General features: G+C 35.2%; 1 protein-coding gene across 5 annotated transcripts in view; it reads left to right on the top strand.

Annotated features, from left to right (window-relative positions):
• Nucleotides 1-18776, top strand: part of LOC100921232 (probable C-mannosyltransferase DPY19L1) — a 144017-nt gene that overhangs the window by 104582 nt on the left and 20659 nt on the right. For 4 of the 5 annotated variants that reach the window (XR_004232067.1, XR_004232066.1, XM_031953014.1 and 1 more), the window contains exons 15-19: nucleotides 318-389; nucleotides 3632-3681; nucleotides 11066-11111; nucleotides 16115-16234; nucleotides 17124-17298. Coding sequence is in view for 3 of the 5 variants with exons in the window: in XM_031953014.1 (XP_031808874.1) it covers nucleotides 318-389; nucleotides 3632-3681; nucleotides 11066-11111; nucleotides 16115-16234; nucleotides 17124-17298 (463 nt within the window). In the remaining 2 variants the exon portion in view is untranslated. The remainder of the gene's footprint in view (nucleotides 1-317; nucleotides 390-3631; nucleotides 3682-11065; nucleotides 11112-16114; nucleotides 16235-17123; nucleotides 17299-18776) is intronic. The other variant, XM_031953021.1, reaches the window with a different exon arrangement.

Here is an 18776-nt window from a genome sequence, read left to right as displayed (position 1 = left end):
GAGTATTAGTGACAACCAAGAATACCAGACAGAGAATTGAGGAGTAATTCAACGTTAGCATTCTCATGCTCTAGCATTAGATTTGGTGAAATATTTCTAATATTCCTGTTTTTTTAAATAACAGTTGGACTAGTTAAATCATTCTGTTATATCCAAGGAGACAATGAAATTTCTAATCCTTATATGTTATAGCCTTTTTTCTTACAGGAATTTTTAGTATGGTATTCACTAATCAAACCCCGCCTTGTCCCACATGTTTTTCTATAGGGAATAAAACCAAATTCGTAGACTTTCTAAAATTATTTGTTGTATTTCAGACTCCACTGAGGTACACAAAGACATTATTGCTTCCAGTTGTTGCTTTGATTTCTTATTTAATCTTTAGAAAGGTAGGTTTTCTTTTCCCAATTTACACCCTTGCTATCCTGCTAAATATATGCACTATAATGATAGAAAAATATTATTAGGTTAGAAATAAATGAATGAACTTTTTTGGTTAAAAACAATGATTATTTACTTTTTAAAAAATCTTACACCCACACACAACTTAATTAAAAAGTACATTTCATCTTTTTTTCTGGTAAATTTATTTATTTTTAATATACATTACTTTATGAATCATTTTGAGAGAGAAAAATCAGAACAAAAGCGAAAAATTATGGGAGAGATAAAAACAGAAAAAATAAATGAACATAGTATGTATTGATTTACATTCAGTCACCTTAGTTGTTTTTCTGGATGCAGATGACATTTTCTGTCCAAAATCTATTGAGATTATTTTGGATCACTGATCCACTGAGAACTAAGTTTTCCATAATTGTTCATTGCACATCCTTTCTGTTACTGTAGTACATTTGATCTTAGCAAAAACCTAATATGTACCAAGTATAAACCACAGCCACAGAGATTTCTTTTTAATGGTTTAAACAGTTTAGAACTAATTTTTTTTTTGTCTTTTCCTTCTTATTACACATGCTCACTATTACAACAACAGAAGAGAATCTATTGAAAATAACATGAGATTCATTTGACAGTTTTCTGCCTTATTAAAAGGTTTTCAGAAAGCCCAGTAAACAGTGGTGAGATGAGATTGATGTTTTTTATACCTGTGTGAAAATTAATTGTAGGTTAATAACATTTCTCTACCATATGATTTTTTGAGCAGTAACCTCTATAGAATAATATTAAAGATCAATTCCATGTTTCAGGGATTTGTTGTTTTCCAGGTTTCACATTTAAATGCTTTCAGGATGATTTTATTTGATCACACATCTTGCCAAGCTTTTAGGTATACTTGTTTTTTTCTTTCTAACACTTCTTGATTTATTAGGCAATATTAAGTATAATATTTACCATCATGTACTAATGAGTTTATATTCTTAAAGGTATTACCATTAGTTGCCGTATTCTGTTGGGCAAAAAGAGAATTAAAATAATTAAGCCATCTATTCATTCTAAAATTATAGCTATTATTCAGCTGCCTTACTTTAAAAAATATCTCTTTGTTCAAGAGAGAAGCAATGCAAAAATGCTTCCTAATTTTTATTTTCTGAAGTGGTAGAACTTTCCATATCTTCTCAAGATATACGTGGGTAGGCCCCATTCTTAGAAAACATAAAATCTCTCACATTGGAAACCAGGTTTTAATATAGCTATCCCCATTGGGATATGAAAGGAGGACTCTGTCCTACCTGGTTAACTGAAGAAGAGTGGGCTTCTCTACTTCTAACCACAAGCATATCCATAGAGCCGGAGTCATCCATGTTTTAGTATAAACCTTCAGTCTTAAGTACATTCCCCATAGGAAGATGCCTTTAGAATATTTCTTTAGCTTCTCAGGAGAGACATTAGTTCTTTTAACCTGTCTGACTCCTGCTGTTAAAAATGTTGGAGTTAGGACTCTTTTTGGCTTGGTTCTGTATATATATTACAAGAACTTTAGGTTTGCTTTTGTGTGTTTCCCCCTTAAAGAAGGGCAAGGAAATGAATGTTCATAATTGAAAAAATTAGAAGTTTTACAGAAGTAAAAGGTATAAGGCAAAAAGTGAAATGTTACTTGTTAAAAATTCTTAAATGATCTTCACTTAATGTATTTTCATAATTTCAAAATGACCTGTTTTGTGAACATGGGGCCATCATTAGTGGTCCTGAAGATTTCCTTGCATGTTAAATTCTCAGCACCCTGAGAGAATCAGAGGGAGAATCACCATCTATGTAGAGAGACATGAGGGAGCCAGATGGTAACCAAGGCAGTGACCCTGGAGTGTGTGGTTGGCTAGTAAGAATTAAATGCCTTCTGTGGGCCAGGCTAAGCACTGCGAATACAAAGTGAGACAATCTCTGTCCCCAAGGAGTTGGAAGACAACAAGCAATCATGCACCCAGGATAAATGGGAGACAGACCCCAGAAGGGAGCCTAGAGAATAAGCGGGATGGGGATGGCTTTCTGTGAAGGTAGGACTTGAGGGATGAGAAGGAAGCCAGGAGGCAGAAGCGAGCAGGGAGAGCGTTCTCTCTGTGGAGGACCCCAGAAATAAGACCCAGTATCTAGAGATGGAGTGCCTTGTTGATGAAATGGTGGGAAAGCCAATCCCAGTGCATTGCAGGGTACAAGAGGGATGAGGACTCCAGAGGTAGGGAGGGCAACAGGTTATGAAGGGCCTTGGATGCCAAATGGAGGATTTTCTGTTTGATCCAGAGGTGAGAGGGAGCCACTGGCATTTGTTGAGTAGGGAGGTAACATGGTCAGACCTGTACTTTCAGGAAATCACTTTGGCTGTTGAATGGAGAATGGATTAGAGTAGAGAGGCTTGAGATGAGCAAGCCCTCAGTGTCATGTTTCAGTAGTCCAGGTGTGAGGTGATAAGAGCCTGTGCCAGGCTGGTAACAGTGTCAGAGAAGAGAGAACTATTATATATGAGAAAGTTATGAAGGTAGAACTGACAGGACATGGCAGCAGTGAGATTGGGGGAGGTGAGAGAGAGTGAGAAGTCAAGAATGATACCTGGGAGACTAGGAAGATGAAAGTGCTCCAAATAAAATAATAAAGCAATGAAAATACTAGAAAATTTGAAAGGAGGAAGGGTTTAGAGGAAGAGATAAGAGTTGAGTTTTGTATTTTTTTGAACATGTCTAGTAAACACACATTTAGAGATGAAAGGCAGCAGAAAAGTTGGGACTGGAGAAGTTAATATGAGAATCATCAAATTATAGAGATAAATAAATCTATGGGATCTGAGGATATCATCAAATATTGTGGAAGGAGAAGAGAGGAGGATCAAACCCTGTGGGACAAACCATATTAGGCTTGCTCAGGGGATTCAGAAAGCCTGAGGTAAATCCACAATTGTGCCCAAAGTGTAGGACTTTTTGTGTGACTTTGGGCAAGGCATATTAACAGCTGTGAACTTCAGTTTTCTTATCTGTAAAATAAGAATTGCTCAGCTGCAGGTTGTTGTGGATATCAAATGATTTAATTTTTGTCAAAGTGCCTTGCACAAAATAAGTGCAATTAGTCACATTTGTAACTTTAAATTTTTGTTTTTGTTTTTGCTTTTGGAGTAAGATTTTTGATTTAGAAAATTATGTTAAGTACTGCTTAAGAAGGTCTTAATCTTGGATTCTGTTCATAGGTGATTCCTGATATTTTATATATGTTATCTACAGGGGAAACTTTTAGCAGGTAATTAAAAATATACATATATATATTTTAACATCTGTACCTATTTTCAACTAATATTGTCTATGATAGAATATTTGAATTATAATGATCTTTTAAAATTAACCCTAATATCTAAAGAGGAGGTGTATGCAAAACTTGAAAACATTCTCTTTGAAAAAATTGATTCTAGTTGTTGTTTTGCATTCTCATGGGTATTTGGATTTATATTTCCTGTATGTTGACATTTCATGTTTTTGAGCTTGAATTGATCCTGAATGTTGTTATAAGTATTCTTTTTTTTCCCCTGAGGCAATTGGAGTTAAGTGAGTTGCCCAAGGTCACACAGCAAGGCAATATTCTGAGGCCAGATTTGAACTCAGGTTTTCCTGACTTCAGGACTGGTGCTCTATCCACAATGTCATCTAACTGCCCCATGTTATGAGTGTTCTTAAGAATTAATAAAAATACTTCTATCCTAGCACCAAGCATCTCAGGTGTCATTTTGAACATTTCTCTTTAGAAGCTTAGATTTAAATGATCTTTTAAAAAAAAAGTTTAAAAATCACGCTTTATTACAGACCTCCTTTGATAATGTCTTAATACTTCTTCAATTTTAATTTTTCTTGAGTATTAAGAAATTTGAAGTACTTATAGTCCAAATCCTGCTGTGTTAGGTGTTGGGCTTCATTCTTTGCCTTAAGAAAATTTTAATCTGGTAGAGAAAGTACCACATGTATGCAAATAATCATATCACTAAGTCAGGGAATTAGAAAAAGTCATTTTAGAAAGTCAGGACAATAAAGGTAAAATAACTTCTTCCTTGGAATGTCAGGATGTTGGACCTGTGCTGGATCCTGAATTAAAGTCAAAGACAAAAGGAACTGGTTTCTATATTATAACACATATGGGATGGCTAGAGACTTATTTGAATCTTTTTGGGATACATATTTTTAAAATAATTTTTATTGTTACATTTTTCTTTGTTTTGTAATGTAATTTCATTTAAGTTCCGGCTTTCATACTTTGTTAAATTCTTTTCAAGTTTGGTTTGAATTAAACACATATATGTACACTATTTCCCAATAGAGTTTTGAAGGCAAGAATGTCATAGTAGAAGCCTGGCATTGACACTGACTAGATGTGTAACACTGGACAAGTTTTTTGATTCTCCAGGAGCTTTTAAAATAAGATTGTTGGACTAACCTGTCCTTTAAGATCACTTTTTAGCTCTGAATCTGTGGTCGTATAATAATATGCTATGATTGGCATTTAAAATTCCATTGAAAAAGATTTGTTCCTCTAGATCTGAGTCAACTTTAGGTCAATGCCATTCTAACCTGTAATGGAAGAAGTTATAGAATGGCTTAATTGACTTTATTCATTTGTTCATAAAGCAACTATGGGTCAAGGGTAGTAAGATGTTTTGCCTTGGAGACTTGTGAATATGCTCTCTAGGGGGTTTCAAACTGAAAATGGAGTAGAGAAAGGACCTCAGGGACCACATATAGAGAAAGTATCCCTAAAGGCCTAGAATTATTATTCTGGTGGATCAGAGAAAGGATTATTCTTAGGACTCAGGGGCATGTTTTTAGGACTTAGGACTGTTTTTAGATAGATTAAGACTATCATGTGCAAGAGGGATTTCATTTGGATTGGTCCTGGACAACAGAAGTGAGGATAATATCTAAAATTGCCAAGAGGAAGATTAAAATGTCTTTTCTAGAAAAGGTTCCTCAGAGTTAAAGCCATTTAAGTAGGATTGACATTTCATTGGAGAGAGATCTGTTTAAGCAGACTGCATGACCACTTGCCAGATGTGTGGAGGTCAAACTCGATGGTTACAGAAGGCCATTTCACTCTGAGAAGGCACACGTTGATGCCATGCTTTATAAATTCACCCAGGACATGAAACTGAGAAGCAATTGCTTACATTCTGGCTGCACCAGGAATTTGCTAAGGTAAAATGTGAACCAAATCTTATCAGGGAAAATTTATTATAGATAAAAAAATAAAGGTTCACACTTGGGTTTTAAGAGCTAACTGCACACACGGAGGAAAGGTTGGTTTGGATATTCAGCTTCAATTTAGTTCAACCAATGTGAAGTGCTTACTTTATACCATCAATTAAGCTGACTTCTGAGAATCAAAGACAAAAAGAGAAACAGCTCCTACCCTCAAGAACCTTATATTTTATTCCTTTAAAAATTCAGGTTGCTTTTTTCCACTTTGTTAATGGATTGTAGACAGCCAAAAAGAGAATCTTAGGCCATATTAAATGAAGGAAAGTGTCTGGAGTAAAGGAAGTGATAGCTACATTATGCTTTCTTTTGATAGGCCATATCTGGATTGTTGTGTTCAGTTCTGTGTGACATTTTAGCTAAAGACAAATTGTAGTGAAACTAAAGAGGGCAACCTGAATGAAGAGGAGCTTGGAGACCGTGCCATACAAGAAACAATCAAAAGAGCTGGGTATGTTTAGCCTAGAGGAGACTTGGGAGGTGTAAGAGTGGGGAGAGTGTTATTTTCTTCAAGTATTTCAAAGGTTATCAGTGAAGGAATTTGGTTCTAATTGGCTCTAGGATACAAAACTATCACATCTAGTAGAAATTGGAGAGCCGAAATCTCTCTTGGATGCCCTGAGGGAACCAGTTTTAGTGCCTCTGAGTGCTTCAGAGCCTTAACCTAGGACAATCTGTAGAGGTGGAGAGGACCTAAGCATAGACACCAGGAGAGCTGACATGTGGCAGAAGCTAAGGATAACAAGAGCAGAACCAAGCAGGGCCTAACCACCACTGAGAGCTCTTGAGGAGGCACAAAGTTCCTAAATTGGGAACTAAGTCTAGAAGTATGAGTAAACAGTAGAGAGCAAACACCATGAAGAATTATTGTTAGTCAAAAAATTGGGAACTAAGTCTAGAAGTATGAGTAAACAGTAGAGAGCAAACACCATAAAGAATTATTGTTAGTCAAAAAATAATCAAAAAGTAAACCCAGAGGAAGAAAGTAACTTCATAAGAATGATAAATTATCTCAGGAAAAGGCATAGCAATATTTGGAAGAAATGAAGGCATAAAAATGAAATTACAAGTGAAGTAAAAGTTTTGGAGGTAAGAATTGGAAATAGCTACCTATTAACTTAGAAAGAAGGTGTAAAACTTTTAGCGAAAGTTAGAATGAAGTAAAGAATTGATGAGACAGCAATTATGACAGTCAGGCAATAAACATTTATTAAATACCTGCTAACAAAACCAAAATATTTTTTAAATAGAAGAAAATAGAAATCCTCTTATCAGAAACAACTGACCTGGAAAACAGGTCAGGAAGAAACAAATGTAAAAATCATTAGACTCCCTGAAAGTCAAGAAATGATAACAAATGGCCTTTGGAATCCATTTTTCAAGAAACTATCAATAGAAAATGTTTGAATCTATTACAACCCAAGGTTAGATTGAAATAGAAGGAATCTCCTAGTCACCTCCTAAGATACTCTACATGAAAACTTCCAGAGGTACCAGGTCAAAGACAAGGTAACGAAAAGAACTGTAGTTATAGTCACACTACAGTTGGAAGGGCATAGAAAATACATCTTTAATGGCACTTTGAAAAGACAAGTTTCTTTTCACATATCTTCATGTTTCATAGAATAAGAAAGAAGTATCGAGAATTTCCTGTTTCTCAAAACATGCAAAAAAGAGTATGAAAACTCGGAGAAAGAGGTGTGGAGAACATAGTTCACATGATTCTTATTCTTACCCGATTTAGATAAAGTTGAACATGTAACAAAGCTTTTGTGTTTAAATTCAATTAATTCTGGAGGAAGATAGGCAACGGGATGTTTTTTAAGAGGGAAGGCAAGTTGGGGAGATATTTATTGCAACAACTTTATCTGTGATAGATGGATCCCAAAAGGGGAGTTAAAGGAAAGAAAGAAAAGTGTCTTGGGGAGAAGCCAAGAGAAGAAAGACAGAGGAATAGGAGATCACTTCTAGGTGACTCATGCTGCTTGCATTTTTCTTTTTACCATCTTCTTTATAAAGAGGAAAGAAAGGAATAAAGATAGAAAAAGATGATAAATAACAAAATTATGAAGATGAATGGCATGAACTCAACATTAAAAGAGAAAAAATAGCAGAATATATTGGAAAGTGGATAACCATAATATGTAGGTTACAATATATATTCACACACATTAGCTGGAGCAAAACTTTATGTTTGAGGCCAATTCAGTCATAATTTCAGATAAGGCAACAGTAAATAAAAGAGATAAAAGTAATTAAATCATACTTAATAGCATACTTAAATAACAAATACTCTATATGCACTAAATGGGACTCAAGGAATTGTAATTTAATGAGGAAATTTAATCAAATTACAAGAAGAAACAAAAAAAAAACAGCAATGGTTGGGAGGCCTCATTGAATCCCCTTTCAGACTTAGATAAATACAATAAAAAGGTAAGATAGAAGTTGAAGACCCAATTAGAATTTTAGAAGTTAGATATGATAGATGACCCATTTTACAGGTGAAGAACCTGAGATCCAGAGAACTTAAGTGACTTGTCCAGAGTCACACAACTTGTAGGTGTCTGAAGCAGTTTTGAACTTACTTCAAGGTCCAGACACTATCCATTGCACCAACCATCTCATTGCTTCTAATTGTTTTTTCATGTTCAGTTTTACTTTTTATTTTCTGCCAATGAGTTTGCTTATTTTGTGCTTTTTATATCCCTAAAATTAAGCCCATGCAGTTATTGATTGCCCCAAAGCTATTTGAATGAAGAAGATCCTTTAGACCTTTGGTTCTTGTAACAAGGGGCTGTGATGTAATAGAAGCAATATCTAGATATTAAAAAGTATTCTTGAATACTTGATTGAGGGGATTAAATATCAGGAATTGGACTAGCTTCTGGCAGGTCCACGTACAAAAGCCAGCTTATAAAGAGATAGCAGTTGCTGTCCCTCAACCTTGACTGTTGCACCAATATGGTCAACATTCAACTGAATTAATGTTTTTTCCTTCTTAAATATTTTATTCATGCTATGATTAAGTAAACTTCCTCTTCTTTTTTTAATAGCTATAATCTGAGCTTTTATTTTTATTTTATTTATTTATTTTTAGTTGATTTTTCTTTTTTTATTACAGCTTTTTATTTACAAGATATATGCATGGATAATTTTTCAGCATTGACAATTGCAAAACTTTTTTGTTCCATCTTTTCCTCTCCTTCTCCCCACCCCCTCCCCCAGATGGCAGGTTGACCAATACATGTTAAATATGTTAAAGTATAATAAACTTCTTCTACTTGATTGACAGATACACCTCATTTCATCGCATGACCATACCAGTTTAAATCAGGCCTGGTCTAGCTGAGGTGATTGGACCAGAGGTTCTGAATAATATATGATTTTTGGACCTGGAAAATGTGTGCATTTCTTTTACTTGACTGTGCTTACCTATTATCGTGGAGTGATTTTAAAACTTTATTTTAGGGAATTTGGGGGAAGGGGGGAAGGATGACTAAGAGAACAAGAAGGATCAATAAAGCATTGTTTTAAATTCATAGAAGAAAATAAAAGTAAATTCAAAGGCAATTACAAACAGATTAGGGACTAATATCAGAATAAGAAGTGTGTAATAGAGAATTGTGGTTTCAAACAAACATTTTCCCTTTTTATGGGGACGTTGACACATGTTGGTGTTTATAATAGCAAATAATTTTTTTAATGTTGTTGTTTTCCATCACGAGAGTTATTCACACAGAGACTTGACCGCTTCTTGTAAAGCATGTTGGAGATACAGTTTTCATATGAACTATGAACTCCTGTTTTATCTTGATAAACTCTCATCCTCTGATACATTCAACAATCACTAAGTTCTCAGTTTGCACAAAGTGCTGTACTAGGCACTGTAGAAGAAGCAGAGTGAATTTAATTTGCAAACTGATAGGAAGGTTCTGACATATACACCAAAAAAATCAAGGATATACAATTTCAAGGGCGTGGGAATTCTTCTTCCAAAGCAATTTTGAGAATTGAGTAGATAAATACTAAGCAGTATTGATGGCTCATGTGGAGAAAGGGTTAGAATTACTCTTTTAAGTTCCAGAAGGCAAAACCAGGATGATGAACAGAAGGCAGAAAATATAAATTCTGGCTTAATGTCAGAAAAAAGGTTCCTAGGAATTAGAGCTGTTCCAGAGTGAAATAAGCTGCCTCACACAATGGTACCTGACCCTTACATGGATGTCTGCAAGCACAGGCTGAATGACTATGGTTTGTGTTTGTTGTACTGGAATCGTACTTACTAAATGGCCTTTGTGATTGTGGGAGTTGCTTTGAGATTTGGAGATATTCAGGGGCTTGTCTGTCCTTAGCCAATCAGAGCCAGAATTTTAACCTTTATCTTTTGAACCTCCCAGTCAGCCCTTTATTCACTTCATCATGTCATCATTTGCCATGTCTTGAAGATAATATACATATTAAACTTTATTACAAGACAAAAAGTGTTATGTAGGTTAGAACCCAAGAAGGATTCCAATCTTGACTCTGTTAATTTACTCATGTGAAATTAGGCAGTTCACTTAACTCTATTAGGCATCAGTTTCTCATCCTTATAAATAGAAGGTTGGATTAGTTGGAATCTAAGTTTTTTAGTTGGATTAGTTGGAATCTAAGATCATCTAAATAGATGATCTTAATATCATGAGGAAAGATAATTTCCAGAAAGAGGATCTGGGAAAGCATTGTGGAGAATTTGAAAATTTACCTTATGTTTTGTAATTTTTTGGTTAACAGATTTTAAATCAGTATAGTCCTCCACAGAGAACACATGCAACTATTTCATTAGCAACAAGCTTCTAAATATTATTCCTTTTAATTGATTCTCATATTAAACTTATTACTCAGTTACTTGAATTAAAATATAACTAGTGTATAAGTAAATCATTGATTATGGATTTCAGAAGTTTATAATATATATTACTTTAATGAGAATCAGCTTAAGTCCCCAAGTGTACCTTTCTTCGAGCAAGAAATATGTATCACTATAAAGAAGGGCAGAAACGGCATTTTTATCCTTTGTAAGCCTAGACTAAAATAGGGCAGAAGATACTTCTTCCTTAGAAGTTCTTGCTTATAGTTTCTAAATATAGAAGTATCTCTGACTGTAATCTAAGCATTTTTTCATTGAATTTTCTAAGTTAGAAAATTCTTTCTATTTAGACACAAGGAAATAATCTTCCCTGCTCAATATGCCTTAATTAGATAAATTTAAAATATGCTCACTTAAGTTACTATAATTATTAATTTTGTAACCTATTTTATTAGAACTTTTCTTTTTGGCTGAGCTTGTTTACTAATAGGTACTTTTAAAATTAAATAAATAGAATGTGTTCTCTTAATTCCAGAAAACAACTTCAGCAGGATGAGTCAAAGAATCCACCCACAATTCTGGTAAGCTTCTCTATATTAGGGTATATATAGACTAGGATGAAACTTGAAAGTAGAAGTGGAAAGGGGAAGAGATGATTGTGAGATATCCTTCATATGATGCCATTGATTTTCTTTCATTAGCTGTGGTTGGCTCTATCTTCCCATAGTGTATTTACATTGATCTCTTTAGAGACTTTTACCTGGTTCTTAAGCTTCTTTAATGCAGTAGGTTAAGAGGAAGAGTGCAATGACCATCAAAATAAACTGGCCCACATATGGCTGGCATCTATGATCCTGACATAATAATCTTTTAATACCTTAAATAACCAGCCCAGAATCAGGACTTGGTAACTGTGACACTAAGGATTGATAACATTCTTTTTCACGTGATAATATGTGCAACTTTCCCCTGTCAATTAAGAAAAATGTATGGAGCACCTACTATTGATTATATTATATTACATTGTGCTACCCGCTTTAGTGATATAAAATGAATGTAGCATACTGGTTTTTTATAAATTCCTTTTTGGGAAAGCAAAACATTCACAATTGAAACAATAAGAAAATAGGGCCATATAAAAGTTTACATTATGTAAATATAAATCATAAATGTGCACACAAATATACATTTACATATAAATATGTATTTACAATTACATGTATATATAATTGTGTGCTACCTAATATAAATAGTAAGTACAAAAGAAATTCAGAGAAGGGAAATAAGTGTGATTGGAGGGTAAATCTAAGATATTGAATTTATGTTACTAAAAAAGAGTCGGCATTTGTTGAGGTAACTTTGAATGAAATGGTAATAGGTAATGCTTTACAGAATTTGAGTTTCATGTAATGTGGGGTTTTAAGTCAAACCTTGGGACATGGGGTCACATTAAATGTGTCTTTTGAGCTACAATGTAAAGTTAATATAATCTCACAAAAATTCTACCCCAGTCTTGCATCATGGTGGAGGTGGTCCTGATTTTTTAAAGGCTTTGCTAGTGGTGTACAAGATTCTGTAATGTTGATAATATACTGTAACCACTGTCTAAGATTCAGACCAGAAAACAATGGAGATGTTTACACCCACTGGTTGGCCATTAGTCAGTGGTTTTTGACACTAACAAACATGAAAAATGGCCTCAATCCTGTGGACCTACTGCTTCCATTCCTGCCATGAAGAATTAAGCAGGTGTTGAAATAATAGTGCTACTTTTGTACATTAGGACTTTGGTTTACGTATTGGTGTCTGCTTAAGTATTTCTGCTTCATGGTTCATGGATCTTATCTCTCAGATCTGGCCAGGGATGACCATACTCTTGTGTTATTATTTACAGACTATTGTCATTATTTTGGTCCACATCTGTTTGACTAGAAAAAGCAAACTTTTCTTTGATCATGATTTTTAGTTCTTTCACCTTTTCCTGCTTTCCCAGACCATTCATTACCCTATTCCGGGCTCAGTTTCTTCTTTTCAGAATTATAATTAACCACTTTAACTTTGCACTGTCCTCTCCCTGCAATCCCTCTCCCTATATTCCATCAATCATTCCTTTATAGAGCTCTCCTGATTTCTTCAATTTCTATTCCTGTAGGCACCCTGCTAAACAGGGATGGGAAAAGTCACACAACTGTGCTGACTGGGCCCATTCTAAACCTATCTTGTGTAATTTAGACTTAGCCCTCCTGCTGCATGCTAATTCTTTTATTCTCTACTGATGGGCTTTCTCTCTGACTTCTACCAGCATTTGTTCCAAATCTTTTTTTTTCTCCCCACGCTACCTAACCTGCCCTCTCTCCCTGACTCTAAGTAGAGATCTTCACTCAAAAATTGATATCATCCATTGTGAATGCCTCCTTATCTTCTACCATATATCCTAAATCACTTCCATACCATACTAGTCTCCAAAGGGGAGGGAGCCTTCTTTTCTCAGTGAAAACCCTTTTTATTTCTCTGCCAAGATTTTGCCACTGAGGAAGTCAGTCTTTCTAGCAAAGCTGACTTCTCATTGTCAATAAAACTTCCTTTTTTGCCACTAATATTTTGGGTTCATGAATTTTTTCACATTAAACCTGCGCCGACCAGAAGAGGATTCTCACAGCTCAACTCTCTGCACTGCCACTAGAACAGCATCAGTACAACTTTTGAGTTTTTAAAAAGAGGGAAAGATAAAAGTAACCAAGAGAATAAAAAGACCATAGTATTTGTCAGCATAGAAACATATATTTTTTTAAAAATTGTAATTAATATTACCTTTATTTTAACATTAAATTTTTTTAAATTTAAAAATGTTGAGATTCCAATTATTTCCCTATAGCCCCCACCCACTCATTGAGAAGACAAGCAGTAGGGTAACAATTATATGTGTGAAGTCATGCCAAACATTAATATCTACATAAAACAAGAGCAATCATTATTTCTAACAGGCATGAGCTAGAAGTCTTTCCAGCAAGATTAAGTGTGAAGCAAGGTTGTCCATTGTGACTATTGTTATTCTTCAGTATTGCACTAGGATGCTTGCTGTAAGGGTAAGATATGAAAAAGACATTCAAGGAATATGCATAGGTAAAGAGGAAACAAAATTATTGATTTTGCAGATGAGATGATGATTTATTAGAAAACTTTCCTCCACTAAAAATTGGTTGAAATAAACAGTTTTGGGGGAAGATTCCAAGAAGATGGCAGACATGTCAGAAAATTCTAAGCTCTCCAGATTTCCCCCACAAGATAAAATGGTATTTCAGGACAAACAGAATGGTTGAAAACAAATAGGAGTTGGGGCAGAATTGTGATCTTCAGACAATCAGAGAAGAGCCCAATAAAGATACCGGGAAGGAGGTTTGGCACTTGAGAAGTGTAAAATATCTTCAAGATATTTAAAGCAACTCTTTTTTTGTACTGGTAAAGAATTGGAAACCAAGGGGATGCTCCTCATTTGGGGAATGGTTTAATAAGTTACCATATATGAATATAATGGAATACTGTTGTACTAGAATAAATGATGAAGGGAATGGTTTCATTTATTCATGAGATGAACTAAATAAAAGTGAAGTGACCAGAACCAGGAGAACAATTATAAGATCACAGCAATATTGTAAAAATAATTTTGAAAAACCCTGGAACTCCAGTGAACATAATGATTGACCATAGTTTGAAAGCACCCAGGTTGAAGCATGCTTCCCACATAGCATGTAAAATCAGGTAGAGAGATGATGGACTTTAAAGGATAAAACAAAGCATAGTCTTTTCTATTTAATTTGATTTTGTTTTTTGTATTACTAACATGGGAATTCATTTTGCATGGCTGTGCATATTTGTAAAAGGCTTTTTTTGTTTTCTCAATGAGTGGGGAAGGGGCAAAGGATAAAGAGATAATTCTGAACTGAAAATAAAATTGAATTAGAAAAAAGATGATCACAAAGAACTATGATGGCTTCATCAGGAATTTATCATGAGAAATTAATTTTGCTATTTTAGTAGGCTGATTGGTTAATACAATGTTCTATCATTACCTGTATTTTAGCAAAAGAGCTCTGGAATAAAATGGGCCAATGGCTTAACTTGAAGAGTAGTCATTAATGATTTGCTATTTAAAGGAAGTCACCAGTGAAATGCTCCAGGGATTTGTGCGTGTATCTGTGATGTTTAACATTTTCAGTGATTTGGATAAAGGCATGGATGCATGCTAAATTTGCAGATGAATCAAGGATGAGAGACAAGGGATATCTGTCATAGCTCAGTGGCTCAGTGGCTTGGGTTCTGGACCTATAGTTAGGATGACCTGAGTTTAAATTTAATCCCTTATATCTACTAGCTGTATGATCCCAGGAAAATCATCTAACTGCTCTCTATCTGAATTTTTTTATTTATAAAAAGGGAGATGATTATAGCATGTGCCTCCCAGAGTCCTCGTGAGAACAAAAATTTAGATATAAATGTCACTGTATAGATTCCAAAAGATTTCAGTAGGTTAGAACACTGGACATTATCTAATAAAATTCATTTGGAATAAAAAAAATAAATGTTTTACTCTTGGATTCAGAAAATCAACTTCACAAGTGGAAGATAATGAGAGGTCATAACAAGGCCTGGGGCTTTTGTGGACTGCAAACTCATGACTCTACAGTATGATAGACTAGCCAAGAAAATTAATATTTTAGTCTGTATTAATTAAGTTAACTAATAAGCATTTATTAAGTGCTTAATCTGTGCTAGGCATTGTATTAAGCCCTAGAGAAAGGCAAAAATACAGAGCATTCACTGTCCTCTAGAAGCTAATACATTAGGGGTGAAAGTAACATGCAAATAAATGGGCTCTTAGAGAATGCAGAGTAGGTGGGAAGTAGAGGAGAAATAGCAAGTGGTCAGGGAGGGACTAAGATCTTCAAAATGTGGCATTTGAGAGAATTCTTGAAGCCAAGGAGGTGAAGACAGAGGTGAACAGAGGCAGTATGTAAGATGCCTAGTATAAAGGAATAGAGCAGGAAAAAGTGTCAGGCTGAAGGGAAAGCAAGTAGGCCAGTGTAGTCAGGTCATGAGAATATATACAAGGGGGTAATACTTAGAAGACAGAAAGGAAGGAGGTGAAAAACCTCAAATGTCACACACAAGACTATATTTGATCCTAGAGATTGAGGAGGGTGGTAAGGTGTGACAATATCATTCTAATAACTTTGTGTAAGAGAGATTGGAGAGAGGAGAGATTTGAGAAAAGATCAATTAGAGGAATGGAGTAATGGAGTAAGTGAGATTTAATAAAATATTGAACAGAGATGATAGTGGCTCTGAATGGCAAGGGGCATGTGATCAATGTTGCGGTAGAAATACTAATACTAATAAATGGGATCAGTGGGGTGCATGTGTGGGAGTCAAGGAAGATGATAGGATTGCGGATTTGGGAGACTAGGAGAGGTGTGGTGTCCCCAATAGGTTAGGAAGGAGCACAATAAAGAAAGACACCCACATAAGAGAAACATAGTATTTTTATGATAAAGTGAAAATATAACCTTTTTCTTTTTTTACGTAGCTTGTTTTTCATGAATTGCAGCTATTTGCGTTTGCCATTCTTGCCGTTTTCATTATGAGACTGAAGTTATTTTTGACACCTCACATGAGCGTTATGGCTTCCTTGATCTGCTCTAAACGGGTAAGGTGGTTGTTACTTTTGTAAGTATAATTATGACTAATTATCATGGGTTTGGCGGTTTTCCAAAACAAAGGACAATATGGAATTGTTTTTAAATTTAATTGATTTTTTCATTACAAAAGCATCTCACATAAAATCACTTGGAGGAGCCTAAAATGTTTTAGAATTTTTTCTCCATAGCTACAGATGCTTCACAAACTGTGGTTGCTTTTGCAGAATGCAACCTTCTGGAATTCAGATTTTTGTGGAGGAGCTTTTCTGAACAATTAGGTTTACGTCCACCATTTGTCATCTTAGGTTTTAGTAATCCCCTTCAGCTAACTCTGCTACTAGAAGGATTTGCTTCTGTCTAGATCTCTAGGAAATGATGCTGATGATTGCTCAGGTGATCTGGGCAATAAGGGATAGCAAAGAGATTAGCAGAAAAGTGTTCCTGTATAAGCATGGTAATTGATGTGACTGGATCCCAGGGAACAACCTGGAGACCTCAGAAGGCCAGAAGTCCTTTACTTGTGGGTTTCTCAGTTTATGGTAGCTTGTTTAGACACAAGAATACTAAAACTTCATTTCTAAAATATTTCTATCCTTAGTTGTTTGAAATAATATTTTGCTGTTTTTCATTTAGGCTTTTAGACCAACACATGTTTAGAAATGTTAAATATTCTCTTACCATAATCTCTTAGTCCTCTACTAGAATATTAATAAATTCAAATTTGAATTCATCCTGTTACCCCCAAATTATCTTTGTTTTCAAAGAAGAAAATGACATATAGTGTAGTATATTAGACCTTGGTGATCTGTCTTGGCTTTAACCAGGAAGGTAGATTTTGTCACCTGCTCCAAGGTATTCTATACTTGAATTACAAATGAATGATTTCTTTCATTTCAGCTCTTTGGACGGTTCTTTGACAGAATTCGTTTTGGGAATTTTGTTTTAGCCCTTCTAATGGTAATGTCAATTCAAGGTTGGTTAAACCTTCAGAGCCAATGGAGCATAATAGGAGAATTCAGTAATGCACCACAGGAGGAGCTTCTTCAGTGGATCAGGCAGAACACCAGGCCAGGTAAGGTAAAGGAGGAAGGGTCTCAACTCCTGGGGCTTAAAAGGATTCCTTAAAGGAAGACCCAGAACTAAGCAAAACTGTGAGACACATAGCTTTTGCTGTCTCCCCTCTCATTGCCACTGATAACACTAGACCACTTTGTCTGGATGACATTATGCCTTGTGGAATGCTGCTCATATCCCCCAAATGAGTTGGGGACAAAGGAATATGTCATTTTCATATTTATATCTGTTAACAAAATAGGGTACATGTATATTTTCATTTTGGTAGAAGTCAAAAACAATCCAAAAAATGAAGTCATTTCCGTTCAGCTAGTATTTCTTAGCATGTACTGTGTGTTAGGTCCTGGGAATATAAATTAGAAGAAAATAGATCCTTGCCACGAAAACTTTGCATTCTAAAATAGTGGCCTTTAAGATTGTGAAAAACTCTAGAGAGGAAGATGTTTTTGGAGGAGAACTTCCAGTTTGCCCTTAAATCACTCCAAATAGGAAGTAGACTATGCATAAAAATAATCTGTTTCAGAGGTGTTAAAATCATATAGTTTTGAGCATTTCCATAGAGACATAGGACCTGAAAGGGACATTAGATCATCAGTCTCTTTAGTCTAATCCCCTCATTTTTCAGATGTGGACACTCAAATTCACTAGACTTTACTTTTACCTGTTGTATAAGGACTTTTAAGGAGAGAAATCAGAAACGAAGGGTACAGACTCGTCAGTTTGCTTAATTTGTTTTCCTTGTTTAAAAGGCAGGTTTTAATGCCGGGGGGAGAGAGAGATGTATCAGGAAATTACTGTTAAAAAAAAACAAAAAAAAATAAAAGTTTTAAAATAATAAAAAAATTAGGGAAGTTGAACTAACTCTCCATTGTACGTAATTCTAGGAAGTTTAGGGAAGCCAGTTATGGGTAATAAATATTTTTAAACAGAGATCCTCCTGAAAATACATTATTTTCCAGTATTTTGTACTAATTTTTGTATTGTGGTAGAATTCAGTTAACAGATTTTTAAAGGCTGTGACAGTGGATTGTAAACCCTGTCTTGTTCAGTTAGGCTTCAGCTGTAAACACAGTGTCTGTTGGTCTGATGTCCAAGGACTGCCTTGAAAATAAATCTGTCAATTGAACAGTGGGTGATGAATTCTTTCTGTTAGAGCAGCTTCCAGAAAGTAACAAGCCAGTTGAAGAGTTGAAGACTTCATCATGTAGGGATTACCTGTCTCAGGAAAATGGCCCATGCTTGACATTGATGTGCGTGGGCACATACCCACAAGGATGTATCTGTGAGAAAGAGGCCTCGCCCAGCCCAGGTGAGGGCCTCCAGGGCTGCCCCTAGGTTGCCCAAACCTGAGTTTTTTCCTTGCTTTTCCTGTGACCTCTCTTTCTATTCTGCCCCCCTCATTCTAGCACATCACTGCTGTCCAGGCCTCCTTTCCATCATCATCATTGTTGTTGTATCCAACTCTTCATGGCCTCC

This window comes from Sarcophilus harrisii, chromosome 1 (assembly GCF_902635505.1).
Source record: "Sarcophilus harrisii chromosome 1, mSarHar1.11, whole genome shotgun sequence".
NCBI classification, from domain to species: domain Eukaryota; kingdom Metazoa; phylum Chordata; class Mammalia; order Dasyuromorphia; family Dasyuridae; genus Sarcophilus; species Sarcophilus harrisii.
Note: the sequence above shows the minus strand (reverse complement) of the source record. Positions and strands in the feature narration are given on the sequence as shown.